Raw genomic sequence first — 26727 nt, 5'->3', positions numbered from 1 at the left:
CCCGTCCTTACTCTTTGAGTGGTACTAAATTCACACCTGCAGCTCCAAGCAGATCGTCACTCCAATCCCGTGCCATGAGCACTTACCTGGAAAATTGCACGTACGTAAGGATAATATCTTCAAGGACAAGTGCAAATAGTCTACTGGCACATAAGTGGGGACAGTGACCCTGTAAGTCCCGCTGTCATACTCCATAAATACTCTTTACAAACCCTCTGGCGCCCTCCTTGGAGGCTCTCTGGTACTGCTTTTAGTTTCTGTAAGAACATCAAAACATGGAAACGAAGGTGTCCCTGTGCAAAATTGTACAGAAAAAAAGTGGAAAGTATACATTTTCGCTTCGAAAATGGAATACCCAGGTTCGGTCTTCTTCTCTTTTAAAAAGACATTTTGTATTAAAAGATTTGTATAAAAATCAATATTTTACATAGGCTATATTAAAAAGATTCACATTACCCCGCTTTGCCTATAAACAAGAAATTGCATATACCCAACGTTTTTTTTTCTTCTTCTTTTCTTCAGATTGCATCCCATATCGTCTATAAACAATTGATTTACTTATATTGCTGAGACGCTTCCTGATCCAACAGGTCTCAAAAATGGGACATATTTGATTTGAGAAAGGCTCGGATATCGTCCCCGTGAGTCGTTTTCTTTTTTCAGGTCAGGTCAGGATGAACGCGACAAGCACGACACACAGATGTGTTCCTCTGGGAAATAATTGTCTCTCCTACGTCATGGGATTTTCACCATCAGGTTTCCGTGTAATGATGTTTACAATATAACTGTTCATACATACATTCATACAAACATCATGTCTATTTTCTCTCCAGCACCGATTTAAAAATGCCCCCACCTAACAGCTACGCTTCCTTTTTTACATTTTTTTTCAAAAACAAGTTTTCTTTTTCTCAGGCATTATCAGCAAAGAAAACAATTTGCGACCAGTTGTTGCTCTTGCACAATCTACAATAAAGTAAATTAATAAATAATAATAATAATAATAATAATAATAATAAAAAAGCTAAAATCTTCAAGTCCCAAATTTTTGTGTTCGCAGAAAATCAGTCTTTGATCCTTTCTGTGTGGTTTTAGTTTTTCTTTCACTGTCCAGTTTCTCATCTAAAATGCTTCGTTGTCAAGCGATAAAAAGAATGTGTGTTGGGAACACCTGCTCCGTTATCATTAGCTTACTGTTCAGAAATATACACTAAAAATGTGCATACATGAGCAGCTAGAAACGTTACATGACACTATGTCAGCTCATATGAAAACGTACAAAATGTGAATGTCCTCAAAAACTATTTTGTGGTTTTATTCTTTTATGTTCTTCTTCAAAGCAAGACCCGAAAAGAAAAAGGAAGAAATTATCTTGAAATCTCTCTAAGCATAATACCCCCCCCCCTCCCGCTAAAGAAGAATATATAACACTATATAAGTTACTGCACCAAACCATGAGCGCCTTCCTTCCTGCCTGTGGGTTTGGACGTGTGCCGGCGAGGAGCTCTCCTGCTGCGGAGCCGTTACACCTGGATTCCTTGAACAGCTTGCTTGATATTGTCCAGCAGAGTTTTGTTTTCGGCGCTCTGGTACTGGTCTTGGTTTGTGTAGATGTCTGTTAGAGTGGTTACGTAGGCATCAAAGTTCTGCTCACTTATCGACTCCTGTAGGACAAATGAGAGACGTGTCCTTAAATAGTGTTCTTTAACACCCCCCGTCACACTTACGTACGAATGAGCACGAGACACACAGAATCAGGCAGAATGTCAAAAACCAAAAAACAAAAACAGAATTTGTGCCACATCTGTGAAGGAATAAGAATTGCGGAGGACAGCCGTCCAAACACCCAGACTGCGTTCCAACGCACCCTTACTGATTCATGCATGTGCATGTGCATGAGCTTCCAAACACAGTACAAATGTACATGGAACGCAGTGAGAGTACCTGGGCAGCTGCCAGATCGCAGCAGGAACAACAACAATGCACACACAAGCTGCACGATTGCGGACCGATAGCGGTTCGGCAGAATACAATCCAGCAGCACTCGAGGCACACTCGTGTTGCATTCAGGCACATTCGGGACATTCGGCCACCGTTCGACATGGTGGGAACATGCCGAAAGTCCCAACGAACACAATCAGAATGTCACGAATGCCATTTTCACGCTGTTCAATTGTTTCAACTGTGGTCAGAATGCGGTCAGACGGTGGTCAGATGGCACTTCGACTGCCATTCGATAGTGGTTCCACCTCGACTGTGCTACAACTGTTTTGAACATGTGCAAAACATTTGAGGCGGCCACATGACTGTGCCTGACTGCTCTGAGAATGCTGTCCAGTGCACCTTGACGCTCTCCAAATGTTGATCGAAATTTCATTCAGATGAAATTCCGGCTCATTCGGCCTCTAGTGTGATGGATGTATTACATTTTAACTGTCCTTTTTGGTGGGGGTATTAGATTTTAGCTCTCCTTTTTGGTGGGTGACTTACATTTTAACTCTCCTTTTTGGTGGGGTATTAGATTTTAACTCTCCTTTTTGGTGGGCATATTAGATTTTAACTCTCCTTTTTGGTGGGCATATTAGATTTTAACTCTCCTTTTTGGTGGGCGTATTAGAGTTTAATTAGTTTTAATTAGTTTTTATTAGTTTCCTTTCCCAGCCTCATCAAAACTATTCACCAAATATTTTGAAAATGTTCTGAGTAATCTTGCTAACTAAATCATCATGGCAATCCCTGGGTGGTGAGGAAGACTGCCTCTTGATCGATTCCCAGACAGGATGGTGGACGTGGAGAAAATCTACATCCAGGGTTGATCTAGAGATACCTGCACGTGGATGTGCTTAACATGGGAATGTCATTCTCCCCCTCGAACTGCCACCTTATCATGGTGGGGGAGTTTGCGTTCCCGGATGATCCTAGGAGCTACGTTGTCGGGGGATTCGTACCCCTGGTAGGGTCTCCCATGGCAAACAGGTCCTAGGTGACGGGCCAGACTAAGGGCAGTTCAAAAGCTCCCATGACCGACACAAAATCAAGGACCGAGACGTTGCCCGGTATGGCCTGGGCCCCGCCCTGGAGCCAGGCCTGGGGTTAGGGCTCACGCGCGAGTGCCTGGTGGTCAAATGAAAAAAATGACATATTTCACAAAAGCACATTTATTTGTAAACACCAACATGTGTTACATTGATTCACTTGTGTTGGTTTTTACATAGAATGAATGAATCAACCAATCAGTATGAGTGGAGGCTTAGTTTACCCATAATCCCTTTGGGCTTCTGTCTGTTAATGTCTGTCAAATCTTCAGAATTAGTGCATTATTTTAAAATTAACAGATATGTGTTATATATCACTTTGTACATTTTAAGAGTTTACATTAATGTAGTTAATCTATCCGGAATAATTTTATTTATAAAGCAAAACCATAATTCAAACCTGCTTTCCATTTCAAGACCTCTGCCTCATCGCTGGACCACTGTGTTTTGTCAGGGTAAATAACACTTTTGTACAGCAGGGAACAGAGTGCACAAAGACAGAAATGCTGGCTCATTGGCTGTTTGGGTTTGTGATTGCCATTGGTTCTGTTAGAAGCTTTGGCCGTGTTTAAAGTCAAAATCAGCTTCTTAGTAGCTGAGAACGTATTTGAAGCAAAATTGAAAGTTATCAGTTATCTGTAGCTTCCGATAAGATTTTAGGCAGTTTAGTGTTAAAAAAAGATAACTTTTTAGTTAGCTGATTACCAGTTACTGAAGCTAACCTTTTGATTAGCTGTGCCCACCACTGCATATCAGTCATTTATTTTCTATACTGGCTTACTCCAATTAAGAGTCATGGGCGCGGGGGCTGAAGTCTATCCCAGCAGTCATAGTGCGAGACTTGGGGGAGTACACCCTGGACAGGACACCAATCTATTGCAGGGCCACATAATGTATCAGTGGTCGTAACTCTTTTGTGATGAATCACCCCAATTAACAAACTGATCAACCTCTATAAAAGTCACTGACAAATATGATGTATTAAAAAGCCCAATTATCTTCCCTTGATGATATCGTACCAGAACCGATTTCCTTCATACACATCCTCACATAGTGTATTACTGTTGTGTGAAGTTTAGTTGACATCCATAAAGTGACTTTGGAGGAGTTAATATTTTCAGGTATATGATGCATTAGAGTTCATGTAGTACTTGAATGCTGGTGCCCCATTGATACCCACGTATTTCCTTTTGAGTCAATTATGGAAAAAGGAACTTTTCTCATACAACTGTCAAAGGTGAATATAGCAATCAGAAACTTGACTGCTTACAATGTTTAATATGACGAAGGTTCGGCGAAAGTGAAGTTGTACGTCAAAGGTAATTTAAATGTTCAGTTAGCCAAACTGTGAGTATTCTCACATATATTTTGTGGGTCAAACACCCGTCCCTTCAGTGAGGTAGAAACCACTGATTTGCTATAAACACTGAGGTGATGTTGAATGGCCAATCAATTCCTGCAGTGGCACTTGTCCCCATTTGCACCTTCATAGAGCCGCCTGTGTTACTATACACAGAGATGCTATTATATGAATTAATAACAATATTAATAACAATATCAAACAAGAGCAGTCAGAGATTTCTGACGTCCACCAATCTGGATCTGGATCACCTCCAAAATTCAGTCGAGTCTTCCATGCCCTAATATCTATCTGTGGTGCAAATTTGGTGAGAATCTGTGAAGTAGTTTTGACGTAATCCTTCAAAGCCTATATAAAGGGAAATCTTGATTCAGAATCCGGATCCAAATCCAGATCACCTCCACAATTTAATGGAGTATTCCATGGCCTAATATGTGTCTGTGATGAAAATGTTATCAAAAACTGTGATGCAGTTTTGATGTAATCCTTCAAATCGTATATATAGTGACATCTTGATCCAGAATCCAGATCCAGATTGCCTCCAAAATTTAATGGTGTCTTACATGGCCTAATACGTAATCCATGGTGCACATTTGGTGAGAATAGGTGAAATAGTTTTGACGTAATCCTTCAAAGCCTATAAAATGAATCTTGATCCACAATCTGGATCACCTCCAAAATTTAATGGAGTCTTCCATGCCCTAATATCTATCTGTGGTGCAAATTTGGTGAAAATAGGTGAAGTAGTTTTGACGTAATCCTTCAAAGCCTATATAAAGTGAAGCTTGATCCAGAATCCGGATCTGGATCACTTCCAAAATTCAATGGAGTCTTCCATGCCCTAATATCTGTCTGTCGTTCAATTTTGGTGAGTATCTGTGAAGTAGTTTTGATGTAATCCTTCAAAGCGTATACAAAGTGAAATCTTGATCCAGAATCTGGATCACCTCCAAAATTTAATGGTGTCTTCCATGGCCTAATATGTATCTGTGGTGAAAATTTGGTAAGAAGCCTGTAAAGTCAAACTTGTTCCAGAATGTGTCTCTGGATCCGGATCACCTCCAAAATTTAATGGTGTCTTCCATGGCCTAATATCTATCTGTGGTGAAATGTTATTCAGAATCTGTGTAGTAGTTTTGATGTAATCCTGCTAACAAACAGACAGACAAATAAATGCAGATGATTTTATGACGTCCTTGGCGGACGTAATGAGCAGGAGTGAGATATGAGGGGGAAAATACATTTCAAAGTAATAACACATTATTAAACAAACACGTGACATCATCAAAACAATTTAGATGTAATAACTGATTTGCTTACTTGCTGGTGCATCTGTAAGCAGCTGTTATTTCTAAGCGGAACCTCTTTGTGTGCCAGAGGTTTCTGAGGAGGGAAAAGGAAAAAAACATGAGGAATGGCTTTTCAACTTCATGCCGCTCTGCCATTGAAACACAAGGTGGCAGTCTTTGATAAGCAGTACAGTCACAAACCTCACTGACTGTGAAATGAAGATACATGAGAGATTCATCTGAATCCAGCTCCGACAATCAACCACTGCCTTTATGTCGTGAAGATATTTGGGTAATTCTATGGTCACAGAATTTCAGTGACAGAAAAATCTGGTGTACCGTTAAAAAAATTGCTCTTGATTGTAATTCTGTTTCAGGAAATGTGTGGTAGTGTGTGTGTGTGTGTGTGTGAGAGAGAGAGTGGGGGGGGGGGGGGGGGGGGGGGGGATAAATCTATATGAACCACTGCTGCAATACAAATGGATTTACAATTATTACAATTTCTTCTCACTTAGACAAGGATGCTTAACTGAGGACTGAAATAATCCTCTGTTAACAACTTGGTTCTGCAGGAAGATGATGATCATTAATGACTGACTACAACGAATGACCACATGAACAATAAAACAGCATTAAACAGTGTGATTACTGTCCACCTTAGCTGTAGAACAGAATATTATTCCATTTATCCTGGATGGACTAAAGAGCGCTGCAATATAGATGAACAAAGAAATGATTATATTACAAAGAACAGTGACAAATTCTCATCCCTGAAAAAGATGTACAGAGTCAGTCAAAAATAATGAAAATTCAAATACATTGCAATGTTTACAGTTTTACAATCTTGGTAGGGCCTTTAAAGGGATCCTACACTTTTTTTTTTTTTAGCTCAAATTAATGTTAAGCTGCCTCAAAGACCCGCAATTCCATGATTGTGCACTTAGAAGTTTACGAGCTGCAAGAAACCTTTTGGTCAGAAACAGCTTGTTTTGGACCTGTGTGACACATGTCACATGTGCTTATATCTGAACTGCAGTTTGCTCTCTGTGACATGCACAGAGGTTCTGTTCACTCATTACATTGCTCATGCCCCTTCTCTTTTTAACACCTCCTTTCTGTTTCTTAAAGATGTCATTTTAAAAATTACATTGAGTAATCATATTTTTGGAGGATGTGCTACTTGTGTGTCTATGTGGTGTTTTTTTTTTTTTTTTTTGGCTACAAATGTTGTATTTTTAAGCCCCTCCTGGTGCCCTACTGTACATTACCTGGCTAAATAAACGTATAACACGAGCCCTTTAAAACAAGCAGTGGTGGCCTTGGTGGCTTCACACTATGTGTAACTTCAGACATATCTGCTCCAAATGCAAGATAAGATTATTCCCTGCAACAATTTCTGATCTAGGGCATCAACATTTAATTAATCTGTCCTCATTTTAATTCAGAGACTTACAAGATGATAGGTTTTATTGTGTAACACATTTATCTATTCATTCACTTACTCAATGCATTTTTATAGGATATACACATATACCTAGGCTTTGGAGAAGGTGAGGAAAGGATTTTTTTTAAGTAGTCCAAATTATCTGCTGAAAATCTCTGTACAATAATAATAATAATCAGGGTGCACATAACAGGTACTCATTGTGCTCATGTGTGCTAAACATCATTCATGCACAGCAGAGGGAAACACTTTTCCTACAATCTGTCATTACTTTCCTCTTATGAAGTGCTTTCTTTGCGTTTTCTGCTGCGCATCTTTTATTTTTAGCATGCACAAGCACCATGAGTACCAGTTACTGTATGTGCACCCCTGAAATAATAATAATAATAATAATAATAATCTAGTTGTATTGCACATTCCTTTGCAGGTTATGTCTTTCACATACACATCAGAACTACCATACTCTTTTTAAATAAATGGCTGCGTGGGAAACATCAGCTCCTTTCCATTTAAAGCACCAGGCACAAAGGCCATTTCCTTGAAACATGTTAATTTTATTTTATTTTATTTATTTATATAGTATGCATTTCCTCAGTGTGCATAGAGAATAATTTTTGGATGTATGTAACACATGTGAGATGCCCCTCTCTGGGCTAGAACCTACAGTCACAGGCTTTGGAGGGAGGGATGTGCTGTAATCAAGAGACAAAAACGCAAGAGCTCCAGCATCTTTTACAAGAATGTCTCTTGGTATTTGCCCTATTGAGATATCCTATAATCCCTTGCGCGTCAGAGAGTCGCTGCAGTCTAAACAACATAGAGAATCCACATGACAACAATTGCAAATGAACATTATACAACCAAAATGTATCTTTTTATGCTTTTCATCACATTAATATGAGACTGCATGCATGAGACCCTGAAAACTTGCTAAAATAAATATTCCAAATAATCCATGTCTGCTACGTTTAATCTGTGTGGATCTTCAAAAACCCAAACCGAATTTCAGACATTTTAAATATAATTACTCTGGAAGAAACAGCACAATGTTCTAAAGGACAATAAGCAGGACATTAAAGAGCAAACTTCACTTTCCCCTAGAATGACATGAACAGGAAGTGATCGCGGCTTACAGCTATTCTCATTGAAAATAACAGAGGAACAACTTGAACTTCTTGCATGTTTACATAAAACAAACACAACAACAACATCTATAAACCCAGATAATATAGTCACAAGAGTGTTTTAGGCACAATATACAGTTTTATGTTGCATCCATGAGCAGCGGTTAAATTGCAAACTGATCAGAGCGTCTCAATGCAGTTCTCAATGTTAATGATATCTCACAGCCTAACGACCACTTTGAATTTTTGCAAGATTTTGCGGGATTTGAAACCTCAATAGGACTAACTGGAGAGTAAAGCTGCAGTCACATTAGCTATGTGGCAGCAAGCGACAGAGGTAAAGCAATGACTTGTCATTCATTGTCAATCGGAGTGGGCGTGTTGCAGTGCAAAGAAACAACTACCACCAGCTAGGTGGGGCAAAATAGAGCAGAAGATTATTTTATGCAAATACTGAGTGACACAACACGGAGAGTGCCAATCAGAGTGAACAGTCATCGTGGCGTCAGCTGGTTGTTCAAACAAAATAATCCAAGATGGCAGAAAACGCTCTGAAACAGCAGTGTTTCTGTATAAATGTTTCTCATATGTTTTGTAAAAATTAGTGCGAAATTAACATGTCTAAATCTAAAAATGCTGTTTTTGCAACTAGATAACACCTCTGAAGTGATTTACAAGACATCTTACGGCTGCTTGTCATCATCATTAGTAGCTAATGTGACTGAAGCATCAGGTTAACTTCATTTTCATAGCACCTCCTGCTGGCTGCTGTCACACTCATCGTCCTGAAGTAAACCTCACTCCCCAATGGCAAAAAGACATTTTCACGACAGGTGCTAGAGGCCTTGGGTTTTAGCCTCGTGGTTAGAACTCCTGCCTGCCATGCCCGTGACTGTCTTAGAGTCCAGAGAGGGTCATGTCCCACAGTCTTTCACATCTGTTTGACTATCTCTCTGTTAGTGAGAATATGACCCCTTTAATTAAAATTTGTGAGTATGACCTTTGTCTCCGATTTATTATTATTATTATTTTTGGAGTTGCATCATGTCATGTGACACCTCTGCCATGGAAATAATGGCCAACCATGGTTACTGCCACCAACCAACAGAAGAAGGCCAAGAGTTTTGTGATGTCATAAGGCAAGAATTTTCAAGGAAGCAATACAAAGAAAAAGTTCAGACTCATCATCAGAACTGAATCAACCTTTCTCTGACCTGAGCAGGACTATACTACAGAACCGAACTGAAATCCATGCAGGTCCTGTGCCCTCTGCCCCCCTACTGCTGCTGCAGACAGCAGCACTCTCTCATTCTCAAATGTCCCCCCCAATACAACAAATTTTTCTAAACCCTTGATGTCTTTGGACTATGAAATGAGAAGTTGTGAAATTAAAATGTTAATTAAATTAAAAAGTTTTAATGTTTTAGGTACTTTAAACACGTGTTTTGTATGACACGTTATTCATTTTGATGAATCTTAAAAGATCTCAAAGAATACGTCATTTATAATGTGACAGGCATCAAGCAAGGTGTCAACAGCACCAGAATTATTTACATATTAAAAGCCAAGTGGCCTCTGTGTGGATGTACGAGGTCTGTTAGAAAAGTATCCGACCTTTTTAAAATAAAAAGGTTGGATACTTTTCTAACAGACATTTTTTTTTTACACAAGAGGCTATACCAGCACCGCAGAGAGGTCGCCAGTGGACCTCAGTCTGCAGTTCATCTCCACCTGAAAGACACTAACCACACGTTTGAGGACAAGGAAGTTAAAATCTTAGCCAGAGAGAAGAAATGGTTTGAGAGAGGTGTCAAGGAAGCATTCTTTGTAAAACAGTTGAAACCCAGCCTTAACCGCAGAGCGGGTCTCAGACACGCTTTGTCCCCTGTTTATAATGTGGTACTCAGGTCAAAGCAGTTTCAGTCTTTTGTTCATGGTAATGAGTCATACACGTCATCAGGAGAGAGTCGTCAAGGGAGCCATCAGGGGAGGCTTCCGTCCTGTCATTAGGAGAGTGCTAACTAAAGCACAATAGGTGCTAATTAGAGCTATTGTTTAGTCACTAGCCTATAGCAGTCAGCCTCTCGGTAGGTGGGGTCTGGTTAGGTTAAAAAACTCCAACTTTTGTTGGCTTCTGGTTTATTCTTCTCTACAAGAGTCAAGACAGAAGTCAGACTACCAGAGCAAGAATTTTAGCTGAGGAAGCTGTGATTTGAAGCGAAACGTCCTCACGTCAAGCAACCCAGTCCAGTCGAAGATTCAAGCTTCTCTACTTTTCTAACAGACCTCGTATGTATGTACGTGTGTGTAGCTTCAATCACAGAGAAAACGGGGGGGCTGACATTTGCCGTTTGGTATGTTTATGTATTTTGGGTCAAAGATGAACACCACAAAAACTGAAAGTTGATAGGACTAATATTTTTTGGAGAAATTATGGATATTAGGTTACAACAGTGAACAATGGATGTTCATATCACCATTAATCAGTCACTGGTAACCTGACAAGCTCTGAACAAAGGAAATATTTCAACCTTGTCAGTTGTATAACATGACATCAACTAAATTAGCTAAGTAATGAATAAAATTATTCACAAAAGTTTCTCATTTTAATTTCTTGCACATTCAGTTAAAATCAGTATAGAAACTTTGTATAATTTATTACCACCCTTGAAAAAATGTCAGCTACCTATGACCCAGTCTAAAGTCCATGGATCCCCACAGGCAACACACTACTCAGTATTAATTCAACGTCTCCACATTTTAAGCATACATTTATCATATGTTTTGCATAGCATATGAGTAGTTATACTCAGATATCAAATATTATTCACTAATCTAGTCATCATCATCATCTGGAGAATGTGAACAAACATGCTGGTTATTGTTGCAGTCTGTACAAGAACACACATCTGTACACATCAGTCCTGATGTCAGACAGTGACATGTCAAAGAAGTACAAATGTGTGAGATCTCTCACTTTCACAGGAGCCGCCTCTCTTTCAAAAAACACTAGAACCAATAGTCCCTCTTGATCCACCCATTCATTACCAATGGGATTCCAAAGTTGAGGTTGAGCCTGATGGTTTTTCACCCATACTGCAGTTTGGTACTTTGCTTATTTTATGTAATGCTTTAAAACATTTTCTGTTGGTGGGGGGCATTACAAGCAGTGGTGGGCATAGCTAACCAAAAAATTAGCTTCAATAACAGATAATCAGCTAACTGAAAAGTTATCTTTTGTAAAGCTAAACCTATAAACCACCCAAAAATTTATCAGAAGCTACAGCTAACCAGTAACTTTCAGTTTTGTCTCCAGTACACTTGCAACTACTAATCAAATCAAATCAAAATAACTTTATTTATCCGTTAGGAACTTAATTTGCAGACAAAGCGCCAGCACGAGCAGAAACACACATTTCATACATGATAAAATTCCATAAACAAGCTGATTTTAAGTTTCAACACCACAATCACTTCTGTTAGCATCAAAAGCCATCACAGACCCAAAGAATCAGTTAGCACGTCTGTCTTTGTGTGTCCTGCCCCCTGCTGGAAGCTCCTGTTTACTACATAGCTTGCAGCAGAGATGCAGTTGAGAGGAGCAGCAAAGCTCAAGTCTCTACTCAATAGCAGTGTCGCAGTGAGGCGGTGGTCTTGGAAAATAAAGCAGTGCTGACCTATGGTTTAATTTATAAATAAAATTAATACAGATAGAATAACTCCATTAATGTCCATCCATCCATCCATCCATTTTCTTCCACTTTATTTATTAATGTCAATTCTGTCATTTGTACAAAGTTAAAATATAACACATATCTTTTAATTTTAAATAATGCACTAATTCTGTAGCAAACACAGACAGATGTCAAAGGGATTATGGGTAAATGAGCCTTCACTAACACTGATTGGTTGACTCATTCATTCTATGTAAAAACCAACACGTTAATGTGACGTGACGTGTGTGTTGGTATTTAAATGTGCTTTTGTAAAATATGCCATTTTAATTATATGTTTAAAAAAGCAATTTGTTAAAGCCATAACTAAGTCAAGTTGTGATTTGACAACCGTCTGATGTAACCGGGGTTAAAATGCATAGAACACTGCCATCTACTGGTGCCCAGATGCTTCGACCCTTACCCATAATCCTTTGTGTACAGGTTTTTTTTATTAGCACCAGAGAGTTCTGCGGTTTAAACAACAGAATCCACAATGACAATTGTAAATGAACATTATACAACCAAAATGTATATTTTTTTCTTTAGCTGCAGCAAGAGGCAGCAACAACTACCAGGTGCACAAAGAATTATAATTTATGGGATATCTCAATACTTAGGGCGAATACTGCCATGAACACTACTGGCCAGAGCCACACTGCTCTGGCCAGGTATCTACTGGGCATAGAGCAAACAGGAAAATATTAAAGAAGCAACCTGAGCTTCTTCTGACATTTAAAACAAACACAATAACAAGTAACAACGTCTATAAACCCAGAGAATATATTCATGAGAGTTTTAGGCACAATATACAAAGAGTTTAATGCTGTTGTCCGTATGGAGCCTGATCAGAGTGTCTCAAATGAATTTCTCCTGTCGTGACTGTACTGGCATTACCCGTAATGCACCACCTGCAAACAGCATATCCACACTAAAACCTTCAAAATTCATGCAGTACTTTAAAACTAAAACATATAGCTAATATTTTTGCTTTATAAAACTTCAGAAGTGATGTTAATTTAAATAACATGTCCAAAATGAGTTTTGTTAAAATTCAAACCATACGTTAAAACTGTATGCCTCTGGATGACTTGGGTGATATTGCTGGTGAGCTGGTATGGTGTCAAAAGGAATTATCTTGTGATTTCTTTGACTGCAGAGGATAGAGTGGTTTCTCCTAAATTCAGCTCTTCTCTATTGCCAGAGAATAGAGTGTTTTTTCTACTACAAGACCTTTAACAGGTAAGTGCTAAAATCTTTGATATCAGACTTAACAAAGGTTTTTAGCTGTTAATGCTTTATTCACTTTACCTGCTAAAACATGAATGAATGAATGATTTTTATTCAGCATGCACACACAGACAAAACCTCTCATTTACAAAACAAGTCAAGAGAAAACAAAAATTAAAACATATAGAACAAAACTCAAACAATTTATCAATTTAGTGCAGCTGAAAGGGTGTGGGCAGAAGCAAAAGCTTATAAACTCCCACCCCGTACATCAATTTCTGTGTACAAACAAAAAATAAACATATTAGCGATTTAAAAATTATCAGACCAAAATTTATCGGAAGATAATTGGTCCGATGATGCTTTTCAAAGTTATCTGAAAAGCTAATCCGATAATGAAAACATTAGCTTCGATAACTAGCGGTTAGCAGATTAGCGGAACTGTGTCCACCACTGGTTACAATGTTTGTCAGTCTTTACTCCACACAAATAACCCAAGTCATCTCGGGAAGCACTTGCAGGAATGACTTGTAAAATGAGAAGTTCAGCTTTTCTGACTTCAGATCTTCTTCGTATGGAAAAATCTCAACATTCTGTGTCTGAGCAACAGAAAAAAAATGTTGTTTTGCCTTCTGTTGTGGATTCTTCACCACATGAGTTTTTTCTTTCCTAGTCCCAAGGGGTTTGAAACAATCACTCGTTTATTTTGTCTAGAAAACAAGATTTCTATTCTGGTGGTTCATCACTCATAATGTCTCTATGTTTGGGTTGAAGATTAATTATGGGCTAAACAAAATACAGGTTCTCACGAAGCCGCAATGGCGGAGAACAAAAGCAAGTCTGTGTTGGAAGTCTCACGGGACATGTTGTGACATGCCCAGGTCTCCACAATTTCTCGGATACACACTCGACTAAAAAGCCACCGAAAGCCATCTGAATCTTCTGAATGGTGGAAGACCTGGGCAGACCCGTGAGACTTCCAACACGGACTTGCTTTTGTTCTCCGCCATTGCGGCTTCGTCCCGACGCGCGAATGCCTCCGCACGTCTTTTCATTACAAAATCTCCTTAACAGTGGAATCTGACGAAAAATGCCTGATGTCCACCTTTTCTGCCATTTCTCTGGTAGTCACACAATGTCCCGGATCAACACAGCCTTCACTTTGGAAATGATCTGGGCATTTCATCCTGTCGATGGCCGCTCGAAGCGCGGCGCGCCCTCAGCCGCTATGGGCCGTCTTTAATCTGGTTGTAATGCTCCTTAATCTGTGTGATGCCCATTGAATCTTCACCGAAAGCCATCTGAATTTTCTGAATGGTTTCCAGCTGGCTGTCTCACAGTTTCTGAAAAAATTTTCATGCAGCAAAGCGGCAGTCGCTCGGCCATTTTCCTGACAATGAAAATCCGACAAGGAGGCTGGGCCACTCCTCCCACAAGGCGTGCTCACAGGCGAATGACGCAACCGACAGGCGTGAAAAAACTCACGCATGCGCACGAAGGTTCAAGCTTGGCTGATGCAAGCGCACATGATTCAAATCCATATAGTTTTGGCAAAAAATAAAAAGGTCGGAAACTTTTCTAACAGACCTTGTATATACATACATATATATATATATATATATATATATATATATATATGAACACCCTGCGGTTTGCAAGTTCTCCCACTTAGAAATCATGGAGGGGTCTGAAATTTTCATCTTAGGTGCATGTCCACTGTGAGAGACATAATCTAAAGAAAAAAAAAATTTTTTTAATAATATTTGTATGTTACTGCTGCTGTCAGGAAAGATGACTTTAAGCCTGCTTTCAGCTTGTTTTCATCTTGGAATATAATACATGCCATGGGATTAATATACATGCTGTTGGATTAAATTGCACAGTGTTTGGTACCTTGCAGGAGTAAGTGAGGTCATACCGGACTTTTCCATTGCAAATGGGGAGGCCCACGGAATGAACTCAGTGGTGAAGACGATGGAATATGTCTAAGAATGATTCTAACATGACAAGTATGATCAAATGAAGTATTAATGTGTTAAAATTAAGAATTGATTAGAAAACGTATTAGAAAAAGTATGTTACAAATAAGTGAAATGAATGATTATATGTTGTTGTTGTTTTTCATAAAGAGTGCAGAGTCACAGAAAAAGAGGAAGTGAAGAAGATGTCGCAAGCAGGGCAAGTAAAGCTGATGATAAACAACTGATCAAATGATTAAGATGTGGTAAAATATGAAATGAATAATAAGGAATGAAAATGTTTGTATATGATCATATGAATTGTTTTTATGTGAAAGAGAGTTGTAATGAAATGATTGAATATGATTGATGTGATTTTGAAGAAATGATTTAAAAGAATGAATTCTCAGAAAAGCTGAAGTGTTAACAGAAAAGAGGAACTTGAGAAATAAGTTACTGGCAAGGGCTGCAGAGATTTCCAGTAAGCAGAAGGAGAAGAGAGGAGGTTTTGAGTCAACAGCATCCCCATGGTAACCAAGATCATCTGAGGACAACAAGAGTCAAGCACATATATAAACTATGAAACACAAGAAAATGGGGTTATTCTTCCAGGGAGAGGTGCTGTTGGCACTACTCCCCTGCTATGAGGAGATCACAAGACTTGACCATCTTGTGAGCAGCAATTGGAATCGTGGAGTGAGAGGATTGGAGCCATAAAGATCATTTGAGAGAGTTTTCAACTCCCACTCAGGCCGTCCAGTCACGGAGTAGCATTGAAGACGGAATAAATTCTTATGTGGATTAACTTCCTGAAGGATTACAACATCACACAAGGATCGTGGTCAGCTAACGATTAATAGCTGATGAAGAGGAAATCAAGTTCATCGAGCTGGGGACCCTAACCTCAAAAACCTCCTTCCCTCACTCCTAGGAAAAATTGTTAAGAAGTCAATCCAGTCCCAGTCAAAGTAAGATCAGTCAGAAATATTGAATTAAAAACAAAAATCTCTGCCAATCATTATTTTAATTATACTTGAATTACTGTTGTGAAATTATCACCATATAATCCATGTTGATTATGTTATTGGCACTTGCAAAACCTGCAATAAATTTCCAAGCATGCAGTTAAAGTGTTAAGGCTTGGACATTGGATTATTGATGCTTCTTAAGGTGTAAAAGTTAAAGTTTATTGGGTGTACAATATCAAAAGGCTCTAAAAGGTTAGTCTGGTTTTTAATGAAAATAACACATCCTGGGGACTCGCTGTACGAGTCACTAAATTTAAAATCTAGCAACATTCCAAGAGCCCTGATCCATAAGAGGAGAGCTGCCGTTAACGGGCGTGGCCGGTTCGTATCCTGGTTCCTGAGAAGGCTATTCGACCAGGGTGCGAGATCAGCTTCAGCGGGGTGGACGTCCGGATGGAGGCAGTGAGCAGCTAGACGAATCTCCTCGCCACCAGCTTGAACAGCCTTTGTGCAGCCCTGCCGGGTAATACCTGTGGAGACACGAAGGTCGGACCCCAGAGACGGAGAGCTGGTTTTGTACACAAACACACTCATCGGAGGGTGAGCGTGTGCCGTGTAACTAAAAAGCGGGATCTGACACTGCAAATAAGTATTTGAACACCTTTGAAAATCAATGTTAATGTTTGGTACAGTAGCCTTTGTTTGCAATAACAGAGGTCAAACATTTCCTGTAATTTTTCACCAGGTTTGCACACACTGCAGCAGGGATTTTGGTCCACTCCTCCATAAAGATCTTCTCCAAATCTTTCAGGTTTGGAGTTTCAGCTCCCTCCAAAGATTTTCTATTGAGTTCAGGTCTGGAGACTGGCCAGGCCACTCCAGGACCTTGAAATGCTTCTTAGGAGCCCCTCCTTAGTTGCCCTGGCTGTGTGTTTGGGGTCACTGTCATGCTGGAAGACCCAGCCATGACTCATCTTCAATGCTCTTACTGAGGGAATGAGGTTGTTTGCCAAAATCTTGCAATACATGACCCCGTCCATCCTCCCTTCAATACGGTGCAGTCGTCCTGTCCCCTTTGCAGAAGAGCACCCCCAGAGTATGATGTTTCCACCGCCATGCTTCACGGTTGGGATGGTTTTCTTGGGGTTGTTCTCATCCTCTAAACATGGTAAGTGGAGTTGATTCCAAAAATCTCAATTCTGGTCTCATCTGACCACATGACCTTCTCCCATGTCTCCTCTGGATCATCCAGATGGTCACTGGTGACTTCAAATGGGTCTGGACATGTGCTGGCTTGAGCAGGGGGACCTTGCTGCCCGGCAGGATTTTAAACCACGAACATCATGTGTTACTAATGTAATCTTTGTGACTGTGGTCCCAGCTCTCTTCAGGTCATTGACCAGGTCCTCCTGTGTAGTTCTGAGCTTTCTCAGAGCCATCCTTACCCCACAAAGTGAGATCTTGCATGGAATCCCAGACCGAGGCAGATTGACAGTCATCTTGTGTTTCTTCTACTTTCTAACAAATAATCATAACAGTTGTTGTCTTCTACCAAGCTGCTTGCCTGTTGTCCTGTAGTCCATCCCAGCGTTGTGCAGGTCTACAGTTTTGTCCCTGGTGTCCTTAGGCAGCTCTATGGTCTTGGCTATGGTGGACAGGTTGGAGGGTGATTGATTGATTGAGTGTGTGAACAGGTGTCTTTTATACAGATAACAGGTTCAAACAGGTGCAATTAATACAGTTAAAGAGTGCAGAATAAGAAGGCTTCTTAAAGAAAAATTAACAGGTCTGTGAGAGCCAGAATTCTTGCTGGTTGGTAGGGGATCAAATACTTATTTGCAGCAGTAACATACAAATAAATTATAAAAAAAAATCATACACTGTGATTTCCGGATTTTTTGTATATATATATATATATATATATATATATATAATCATGCTGTCTAAGCAGCATGTAGATATGCCACACCTGTGAGGTTCGATGGATTATCTCGGCAAAGGAGAAGTGTCTTTTGTGTGTATAGAAAATGTTTTAGCTCTTTGAGTACAGCTCATGAAAAATGGGAGCAAAAACAAAAGTGTTGCATTTATATTTTTGCATTTATATATGGTCATTTTTAATATGTTTCTGTGTGTTCTTTTTTAAACCTAAATTCATGACAAATTTCATGAAACTAAGGTCATTTTGACACTGTAATGATGCATACTGATAATGTTAATTTTCTGCTTTTTCGAGGATCATGAAAAGTGAAACCCCAACCCCTAAGCAAAAAGAGCTTGAAATGCTTCAAATATTTTCACAACCATCCATTTCATGATCCATATGTTGTGAAAGTGTAGGTACACGGACCCACAACAGGGGGCGCAAATGAACGGACAATGGAGTAGGTCAAATAACAACAATTTACTGTTGCGAATGTGCACAACGAATACAACAGATTACAACACTAGACAGGAGGCAAATCACAAAGGTGTCGTGTGGGCAGGCTCGAAGATAGGAGACACCTGTCCAAAGCAGAACCGGAACCACACGATTTCCTCCGCCACCAGAACCCGGGAATACTGGAGCCGCCAAGTCCCGAACTCCCAGGTGGCCACTGCCTCCGCGTGTCGGATCTGGTACTGCTGGCGAGGAACAAAAAGCAGTTAAATGAGGGCGCGTTTGCACCCAGCAATCCGTATGGCAGGAAAGCTACCTCCACCTCTCGTTGGCAAAGTAGTTCACAATACAACGCTCAAGTAACAAAAGGATACTGTCTCACAGTCAGCTGAGGTACGTTACCTTCAAGGTAGAACGATATCTCGGCAAAGAGGTGGAGATGTCGTCTGGCTGATATACCAACACTGATCCTGATGAATGGTGACAGCTGTCAAAGATGATGAGCGTCAGCTGTCACCCTGGCTGCTCCTGTGAGGCGGCAGCGCCCTCTGGTGCCTGGAGCCCACACTCCAGGCCGGGCGCCCTCTGGTGGTGGTGGGCCAGCAGTACCTCCTCTTCAGCGGCCCACACAACAGGACCCCCCCCCTCAACGGGCGCCTCCTGGCGCCCGACCAGGCTTGTCCGGGTGGCGGCGGTAGAAGTCGGCCAGGAGGGCCAGGTCCAAGATGAAGCTCCTCTTCACCCAGGAGCGTTCTTCGGGGCCGTACCCCTCCCAGTCCACCAAATACTGGAAGCCCCGGCCCATCCGTCGGACATCCAAAAGCCGGCGCACAGTCCAAGCCGGCTCGCCATCGATGATCCGGGCAGGAGGTGGTGCCGGACCCGGAGTACAGAGGGGTGAGGTGTGATGTGGTTTGATCCTTGACACGTGAAACACGGGATGGATCCGCAGTGAGGCCGGAAGCTGAAGCCTCACTGCGGCGGGACTGATGACCTTGAGGATTTTAAAGGGACCTATGTATCGCTCCTGTAGTTTCGGGGAGGCCACTTGGAGTGGAATGTCCTTGGTTGACAACCACACTTCCTGCCCTGGACGATACGTAGGGGCCGGGGTCCGCCGACGGTCTGCATGGGCCTTTGTCCTCCTCCGGGCCTTCAGCAAAGCAGAACGGGCGGCTCGCCACACCCGACGGCACTTCCGCAGGTCCACTATCGTGAGGATGACGGTGTTGCGCTGGGACGGCGGGAGGCCCGTGACAAAATCCAGGCCGATGTGAGACCAGGGGCGATGAGGCACGGGCAGCGGCTGTAACAATCCCGAAACCTTGCGATGGTCAGCCTTGCCCCTGGCGCAGGTGGTACAGGCCTGGATATAATCCCGGATGTCGGCTTCCAGGGACGCCCACCAGAAGCGCTGCCGGACAACTGCCACGGTTCTTCGCACCCCTGGATGGCAGGAGAGCTTAGAGCCGTGACAGAAGTCCAGGACTGCAGCCCTAGCTTCTGGTGGGACGTAAAGTCTATTCTTTGGCCCGGTTCCGGGGTCCGGGCTTCGTGCCAGGGCCTCCCGGACGGTTCTCTCTACGTCCCAGGTGAGGGTGGCCACGATAGTGGACTCCGGGATGATGGGTTCCGGTGGATCCGACAACTCCGTTTTGACTTCGTCTTCGTGTACCCGGGACAAGGCATCCGATCTCTGGTTTTTGGTCCCGGGACGGTAGGTGATCCGGAAGTCAAAACGGCCGAAGAACAGTGACCAGCGGGCTTGCCTGGGATTCAGCCGCTTGGCGGTCCTGATATACTCCAGGTTCCGGTGGTCAGTGAAAACCGTGAATGGCACGGACGTTCCCTCCAACAGATGTCTCCACTCTTCAAGAGCCTCTTTCACCGCAAGGAGTTCTCGATTGCCGACGTCATAGTTCCGTTCGGCCGGGGTCAACCTGCGGGAAAAATAGGCACACGGGTGAAGGACCTTATCGGTCTTCCCGCTCTGGGAGAGCACAGCTCCTATCCCTGAGTCCGAGGCGTCCACTTCAACCACCAACTGGCGACTAGGATCGGGCTGCACCAGAACAGGTGCAGACGAGAAGCGCCGTTTCAACTCCTTGAACGCGGCATCGCAACGATCCGACCAGGTGAAGGGGACTTTTGGTGAGGTCAGGGCTGTCAGGGGGCTAGCTACCTGACTATAGCCCTTGATAAACCTCCTGTAGAAATTAGCAAAGCCGAGGAACTGTTGCAGCTTCCTACGGCTAGTGGGTTGGGGCCAGTCTCTCACCGCCGCAACCTTGGCCGGATCAGGAGCGACGGAGTTAGGGGAAATGATAAACCCCAGGAAGGACAAAGAAGTGTGGTGAAACTCGCACTTCTCGCCCTTCACAAACAGCCGGTTCTCCAACAACCGCTGCAGGACCTGACGTACATGCCGAACATGAGTCTCAGGATCCGGAGAAAAGATGAGTATATCGTCCAGATATACGAAGACGAATCGGTGCAGGAAGTCCCACAAGACGTCATTAACTAATGCTTGGAACGTCGCGGGAGCGTTTGTAAGACCGAACGGCATGACCAGGTACTCAAAGTGACCTAACGGGGTGTTAAATGCCGTCTTCCACTCGTCTCCCTTCCGGATCTGAAACAGGTGATACGCATTCCTAAAATCAAGCTTGGTGAATATCTTGGCTCCATGCAGGGGCGTGAACACAGAATCCAACAAGGGTAAGGGGTATCGGTTACGAACCGTGATTTCGTTCAGCCCCCTGTAATCGATGCATGGACGTAGTCCGCCATCCTTTTTTCCCACAAAAAAGAAACCCGCACCCATCGGGGAGGTGGAATTCCAGATCAACCCGGCAGCCAAAGAGTCCCGGATGTAGGTCTCCATTGATTCGCGCTCAGGTCGTGAGAGGTTGTACAGCCTACTGGACGGGAACTCAACGCCTGGAACCAAATCAATGGCACAATCATACGGGCGGTGCGGGGGAAGGGTGAGTGCCAGATCCTTGCGAAACACCTCCGCAAGGTCATGGTACTGCACCGGCACCGTCCCTAGATTGGGCGGGGCTCTGACCTCCTCCCTGGCCTGGGAACCGGGAGGAACCGAGGAACCTAAACATACCCGATGGCAGGTCTCGCTCCACTGAACCACTACCCCGTACGGCCAATCGATCCGGGGATTGTGTTTCAACATCCAGGGGAACCCTAAAATCACACGGGAGGTGGCCGGAGTCACAAAAAACTCGATCTCCTCCCGGTGATTTCCCGACACCACCAGGGTTACTGGTGGTGTCTTGTGAGTGATTGGAGGGAGTAGGGAGCCATCTAGTGCCCGCACCTGCACAGGCGAGGTAAGCGCCACCAGAGGGAGCCCTATCTCCCTGGCCCATTTGCTGTCTAGCAAATTCCCTTCAGAGCCCGTGTCCACCAGTGCTGGGGCCTTCAGGGTTGAATCCTCATAAAGGATTGTAACTGGGAGTCGTGTGGCAATGTGGGTGTGTCCCACGTGAATGTCTCGGCCCACCCCTAGCCCAGTCTCTAGGGGCGGGCGTTGGTGTTTAACCACTCGGGGCAGTCTCTCAATTGATGCTCTATCGAGCCACAAACAAAACACGCCCCGCGGTCCAGCCTCCTCTGTCCATTTGGTGCTCTAAATGTGGCCCTGCTCGTGTCCATAGCTTCATCAGCAGGGGGAGCTGTAACCACACGAGGCGCAGGGGCCGTGGAGCGTGGGGAGGGCGGAACGCGATCGGAACCGGAAGGGAGAGGGACGGCGCGTGCCCGGCCACGCCCTTCGTCTCGTTCCCGACGGCGTTCTTCCAACCGATTGTTTAATCGTATGACGAGATCGATAAGCCCATCTAAATCCCGCGGTTCATCCTTAGCCACCAGGTGCTCCTTTAGAACCAATGACAATCCGTTTACAAAGGCGGCGCGGAGGGCAGTGCTATTCCAGCCTGACCTCGCAGCCGCGATGCGGAAGTCGACTGCATAGGCAGCTGCGCTCCGGCGCCCCTGTCTCATTGACAGTAGCACGGCCGAAGCGGTCTCTCCTCTATTTGGGTGATCGAACACTGTTCTGAACTCCCTCACAAACCCATCATATGTCTGAAGGAGCCGTGAATTTTGCTCCCAGAGCGCTGTAGCCCAAGCGCGTGCCTCACCACAAAGCAGATTTATCACATAAGCTACTTTGCTAGCATCAGTCGCGTACATGACGGGACGCTGTGCGAAGACGAGCGAACACTGCATAAGGAAATCCGCGCACGTCTCCACACAGCCTCCGTACGGCTCTGGGGGGCTTATGTATGCTTCCGGGGAAGGTGGGAGGGGTCATTGAACGACCAGTGGAACGTCACTGTTACGCACAGGGTCGACGGGAGGGAGAGCCGCAGCGGCGCCCGGAGGGCGCGCTTCCACCTGCGCGGCGAGAGCCTCCACCCTGCGGTTCAGGAGGACGTTCTGCTCGGTCATCAAATCCAACCGAGTCGTGAAAGCGGTGAGGATCCGCTGCAACTCACCGATCACCCCTCCTGCGGACGCCTGTGCGCCCTGTTCTTCCATTGGCCGTTCAACAGCCGGTTGACGCCCCTCGGGATCCATGACGCTGGCCGAGATATCCTGTTGTGAAAGTGTAGGTACACGGACCCACAACAGGGGGCGCAAATGAACGGACAATGGAGTAGGTCAAATAACAACAATTTACTGTTGCGAATGTGCACAACGAATACAACAGATTACAACACTAGACAGGAGGCAAATCACAAAGGTGTCGTGTGGGCAGGCTCGAAGATAGGAGACACCTGTCCAAAGCAGAACCGGAACCACACGATTTCCTCCGCCACCAGAACCCGGGAATACTGGAGCCGCCAAGTCCCGAACTCCCAGGTGGCCACTGCCTCCGCATGTTGGATCTGGTACTGCTGGCGAGGAACAAAAAGCAGTTAAATGAGGGCGCGTTTGCACCCAGCAATCCGTATGGCAGGAAAGCTACCTCCACCTCTCGTTGGCAAAGTAGTTCACAATACAACGCTCAAGTAACAAAAGGATACTGTCTCACAGTCAGCTGAGGTACGTTACCTTCAAGGTAGAACGATATCTCGGCAAAGAGGTGGAGATGTCGTCTGGCTGATATACCAACACTGATCCTGATGAATGGTGACAGCTGTCAAAGATGATGAGCGTCAGCTGTCACCCTGGCTGCTCCTGTGAGGCGGCAGTGCCCTCTGGTGCCTGGAGCCCGCACTCCAGGCCGGGCGCCCTCTGGTGGTGGTGGGCCAGCAGTACCTCCTCTTCAGCAGCCCACACAACACCATAGGGCCCAAGGGTTAAGAAAAATATGGCTGTGATTTGTTGGACGGGGGGAGTTACTCAGATATATAGACGTCTTTCTAACGTTTCCTCTGTGGAATGGCAGAGCTGGTAAAACTTTTTTTTCACAACTCCCCCCTCACTGTTTGGAAAGACAGCAATGCTCGACACTTGAGACTGAACATGCACAATAGTCTGTGGTCAGTTACACAAAGAAATTATTAGCTGCTGTAATTAGCTTTATTCTGCAACTTTCCGGCTTGCCGTTCCTGGTGGCCCTTACCATATGAGGGAGCTGGACATTAGCTAAACTGTTAATCAGTGACTGGCTGAGGTTGGCCAGCTCATGCAGGAGAGATTCATTTTGCTGTTCAATCACCTTGTTTTCCTCCTCTATGGACTTCAGGTTGGACTCCATTGTTGTAATCTGCAGAGGAAAGATGACAGACGATTACAATGGACTTTCTGTTCTGACCTGGAGACAGACGGCAGAGTAAGAGAAGCGGCGGCTGTTGATTGGACGTACCTGTGTTCTAAGCTTGATCATATCTGCTTCCACTTGTGAATTTGATTCACTTAAATCTTTGATTTCTTCATCCAGCTGCTTGAGCTCCTCTTCGTGCTCGAGTCCTGGAGAGGATGAACAGCGGTGGCGTCAATGTGTTAATGCAAACCCGCTAAGCTATGAATTAGATTAACAGCCTTTATGTTGGGACTGAAGTAATTAAAAATGACATAATGCAGCGCTGTGGTGGAGGAAGACTTTGGATTGACATCTCGTGTGGCTGTCTTCACCTCTGTAGTAGAACTGGGGCAGGTCCTTTTAAGTGATTAAACTCAGCCATCTTCCAGACAAATTACATTAGGATCCTGTCACATCCCTTTATGAACCACTGAAAGTCTCTGCAGGCCACAGTGAAGTGTAAAGAAAACAGCCGGAGCTCAATCATCTGCATTTTAGAGTCCTTTCCCCAGATATTTTATTATTTATAACCTTGGCCTGAATGAAAAATTATTTCCAGCTTAGGGCTTCATTCAAGAGCTCGGAATCATACATAAAGCACATGCTGCTGAGTGCCTTATTATAGGAAACTCAGTATATCACCCTACAGCCGTGGTCCTGATTGGTTATATTGTGGAGGTGAGTGTAATTGTAGTTACCGTTGCTGGCACGTGGCTGTTTTATTGTGAGCATTTCCACTCCGGAGAGTCTGGCTTTCCTCATGGCAGAAGTGGCTCGTGGACATCCGGACAGACCTGCAGGCATCAATAAGGAGAGCACGCATTGGTTTCCACATACAGTGTCCCCACTGAAAAGAAATACTCTTATACTGGGAATAAATACTTTTGAAACTTATCCAGGTTAAAGCATAGTTAGGGTAATCAAGCTGCTGAGTGTTCGAATGACATTTGACAAATGCTTTCATGAGGGAACCATACACACCCTTTGCAACTCACCAAAACTACAACCTCACAAACTGCCCATGAGGGCAGAGAGACAACTGTAAGTTGATTTTTGTCTGTCAGCCCATCCTTTTTCACCAAAAGTTAACTCTCAAGTGAATAAACAGTTGAGAATTTGTCGCACATTTGAGCAGTTTTGTCACCATCTAGTGGGCGATATGAGCATTGTCAAGGTTCCTGTGCATTTCCTACTTAAAGCCCAAAATTAAATTAAAAAGGAAAAAAAAGGCATTTTATAAATGTCAGAAATGCATGATTGTGTTGGGAAGCAGATCTGTGACCTCACTGTATTAATGTATAATAATTAGATTTTGAGAATTTTACAGTATGAGTTTTATGATGCATACGATTTTACCATACAAACCCCAAACTCACATTTCAGGTTGCTGAGTTGACCCCAAAACAAGAATGACTAAAAAACAAATGGCCTCAAGTCAGACATTCAAAATGACAATCAAAATGAGATATGATGTTCTGTTATTATTAACTGTATTCTTTGTTACTATGATGCATTTTAGGTGCATTACAATGGAAAAAATTTGAGTGCAATTTTGAAATTAAAACTAGACCAGGGGTGCCCAGGTTTGGTCCTCGAGATCTACCTTCCTGACACTTTTAGTTGTCTCCCTGCTCCAACACATGTGAATCCAATGAAAGGGCTCATTAAAGCCTACTAACGAGTCTTTCATTGGATTCACATGTGTTGGAGCAGGGAGACAACTAAAAGTGCAGGAAGGTAGATCTCGAGGGCCGAACTTGGGCACTAGGGTTATGACAAATCTCAAATTTATTAGCCTGGGGTTATAAATGATGAACTTTTACCTAAAACTCACAAAAATGACTTTGGTTTTGCCAGATCTTGAAAAAACCTCCCGCACCTAAGACAGTTTCATATTTCACATTAAAACACCTCGCGGCTCAAACACTCTTTATTATAACATGTCAGTTTTACATACAATACACATGAGGAATACATGAAAATGAGTACATATAGCATTTGTAGTGTGTTTTAATAGTGTTTCAGATTTGTGTATTAGTGTTAATAAATTTGCTGTTAAGATATTTGTCTGTTTTGCAAGTAGATGGTTCCTTTTTCCAGTGAGTAGAGAAGCATTTCACAGCTTTGGGACACTTAGGTTTGGATATTGATGACAGCAGGACTTCATAATCTGTCTCTGAATAGTGTTGGTTAGAAAACCAGGCCCGCGACCATGTAGTTGCAATAAAATCGCAAGTTACCCTCAAGCTGTTCTCGCCAGTTTGGAAGAAGGAAAAATGCAATAAGTGCAAAAATCACTCGTGAGTTCTACCTGGCCCTGTGAAGTGATGGCAGCTTGTGCCATTTGATGCAAGACCATTTTTCCTCCGTTTTGTAAAACTTGTATGCTTCACAAAGCTCAAAAAGGAATTTAAAATCATCTCTACAGCCAAGGTTCTCATATTCTGGTATCCCTT

General features: G+C 43.2%; 1 protein-coding gene across 1 annotated transcript; it reads right to left on the bottom strand.

Moving 5' to 3' along the window:
* Positions 1 to 1082: 1082 nt before the first annotated feature.
* LOC117531774 (myelin transcription factor 1-like protein) lies at positions 1083 to 25058 on the bottom strand. Its single transcript, XM_034194917.1, has 5 exons — positions 24970 to 25058; positions 24335 to 24438; positions 24092 to 24235; positions 5716 to 5778; positions 1083 to 1664 (listed from the first exon to the last, which is right to left on the bottom strand). Exons 1-5 carry the CDS (start codon positions 25031 to 25033, stop codon positions 1524 to 1526), a joined length of 516 nt encoding a protein of 171 aa, XP_034050808.1. The 5' UTR covers positions 25034 to 25058; the 3' UTR covers positions 1083 to 1523.
* Positions 25059 to 26727: the final 1669 nt, after the last annotated feature.

This window comes from Thalassophryne amazonica, chromosome 19 (genome assembly GCF_902500255.1).
Source record: "Thalassophryne amazonica chromosome 19, fThaAma1.1, whole genome shotgun sequence".
Taxonomy (NCBI): Eukaryota; Metazoa; Chordata; class Actinopteri; order Batrachoidiformes; family Batrachoididae; genus Thalassophryne; species Thalassophryne amazonica.
The sequence above is the reverse complement of the archived record's forward strand: the minus strand, read 5'-3'. Positions and strand labels throughout refer to the sequence as shown.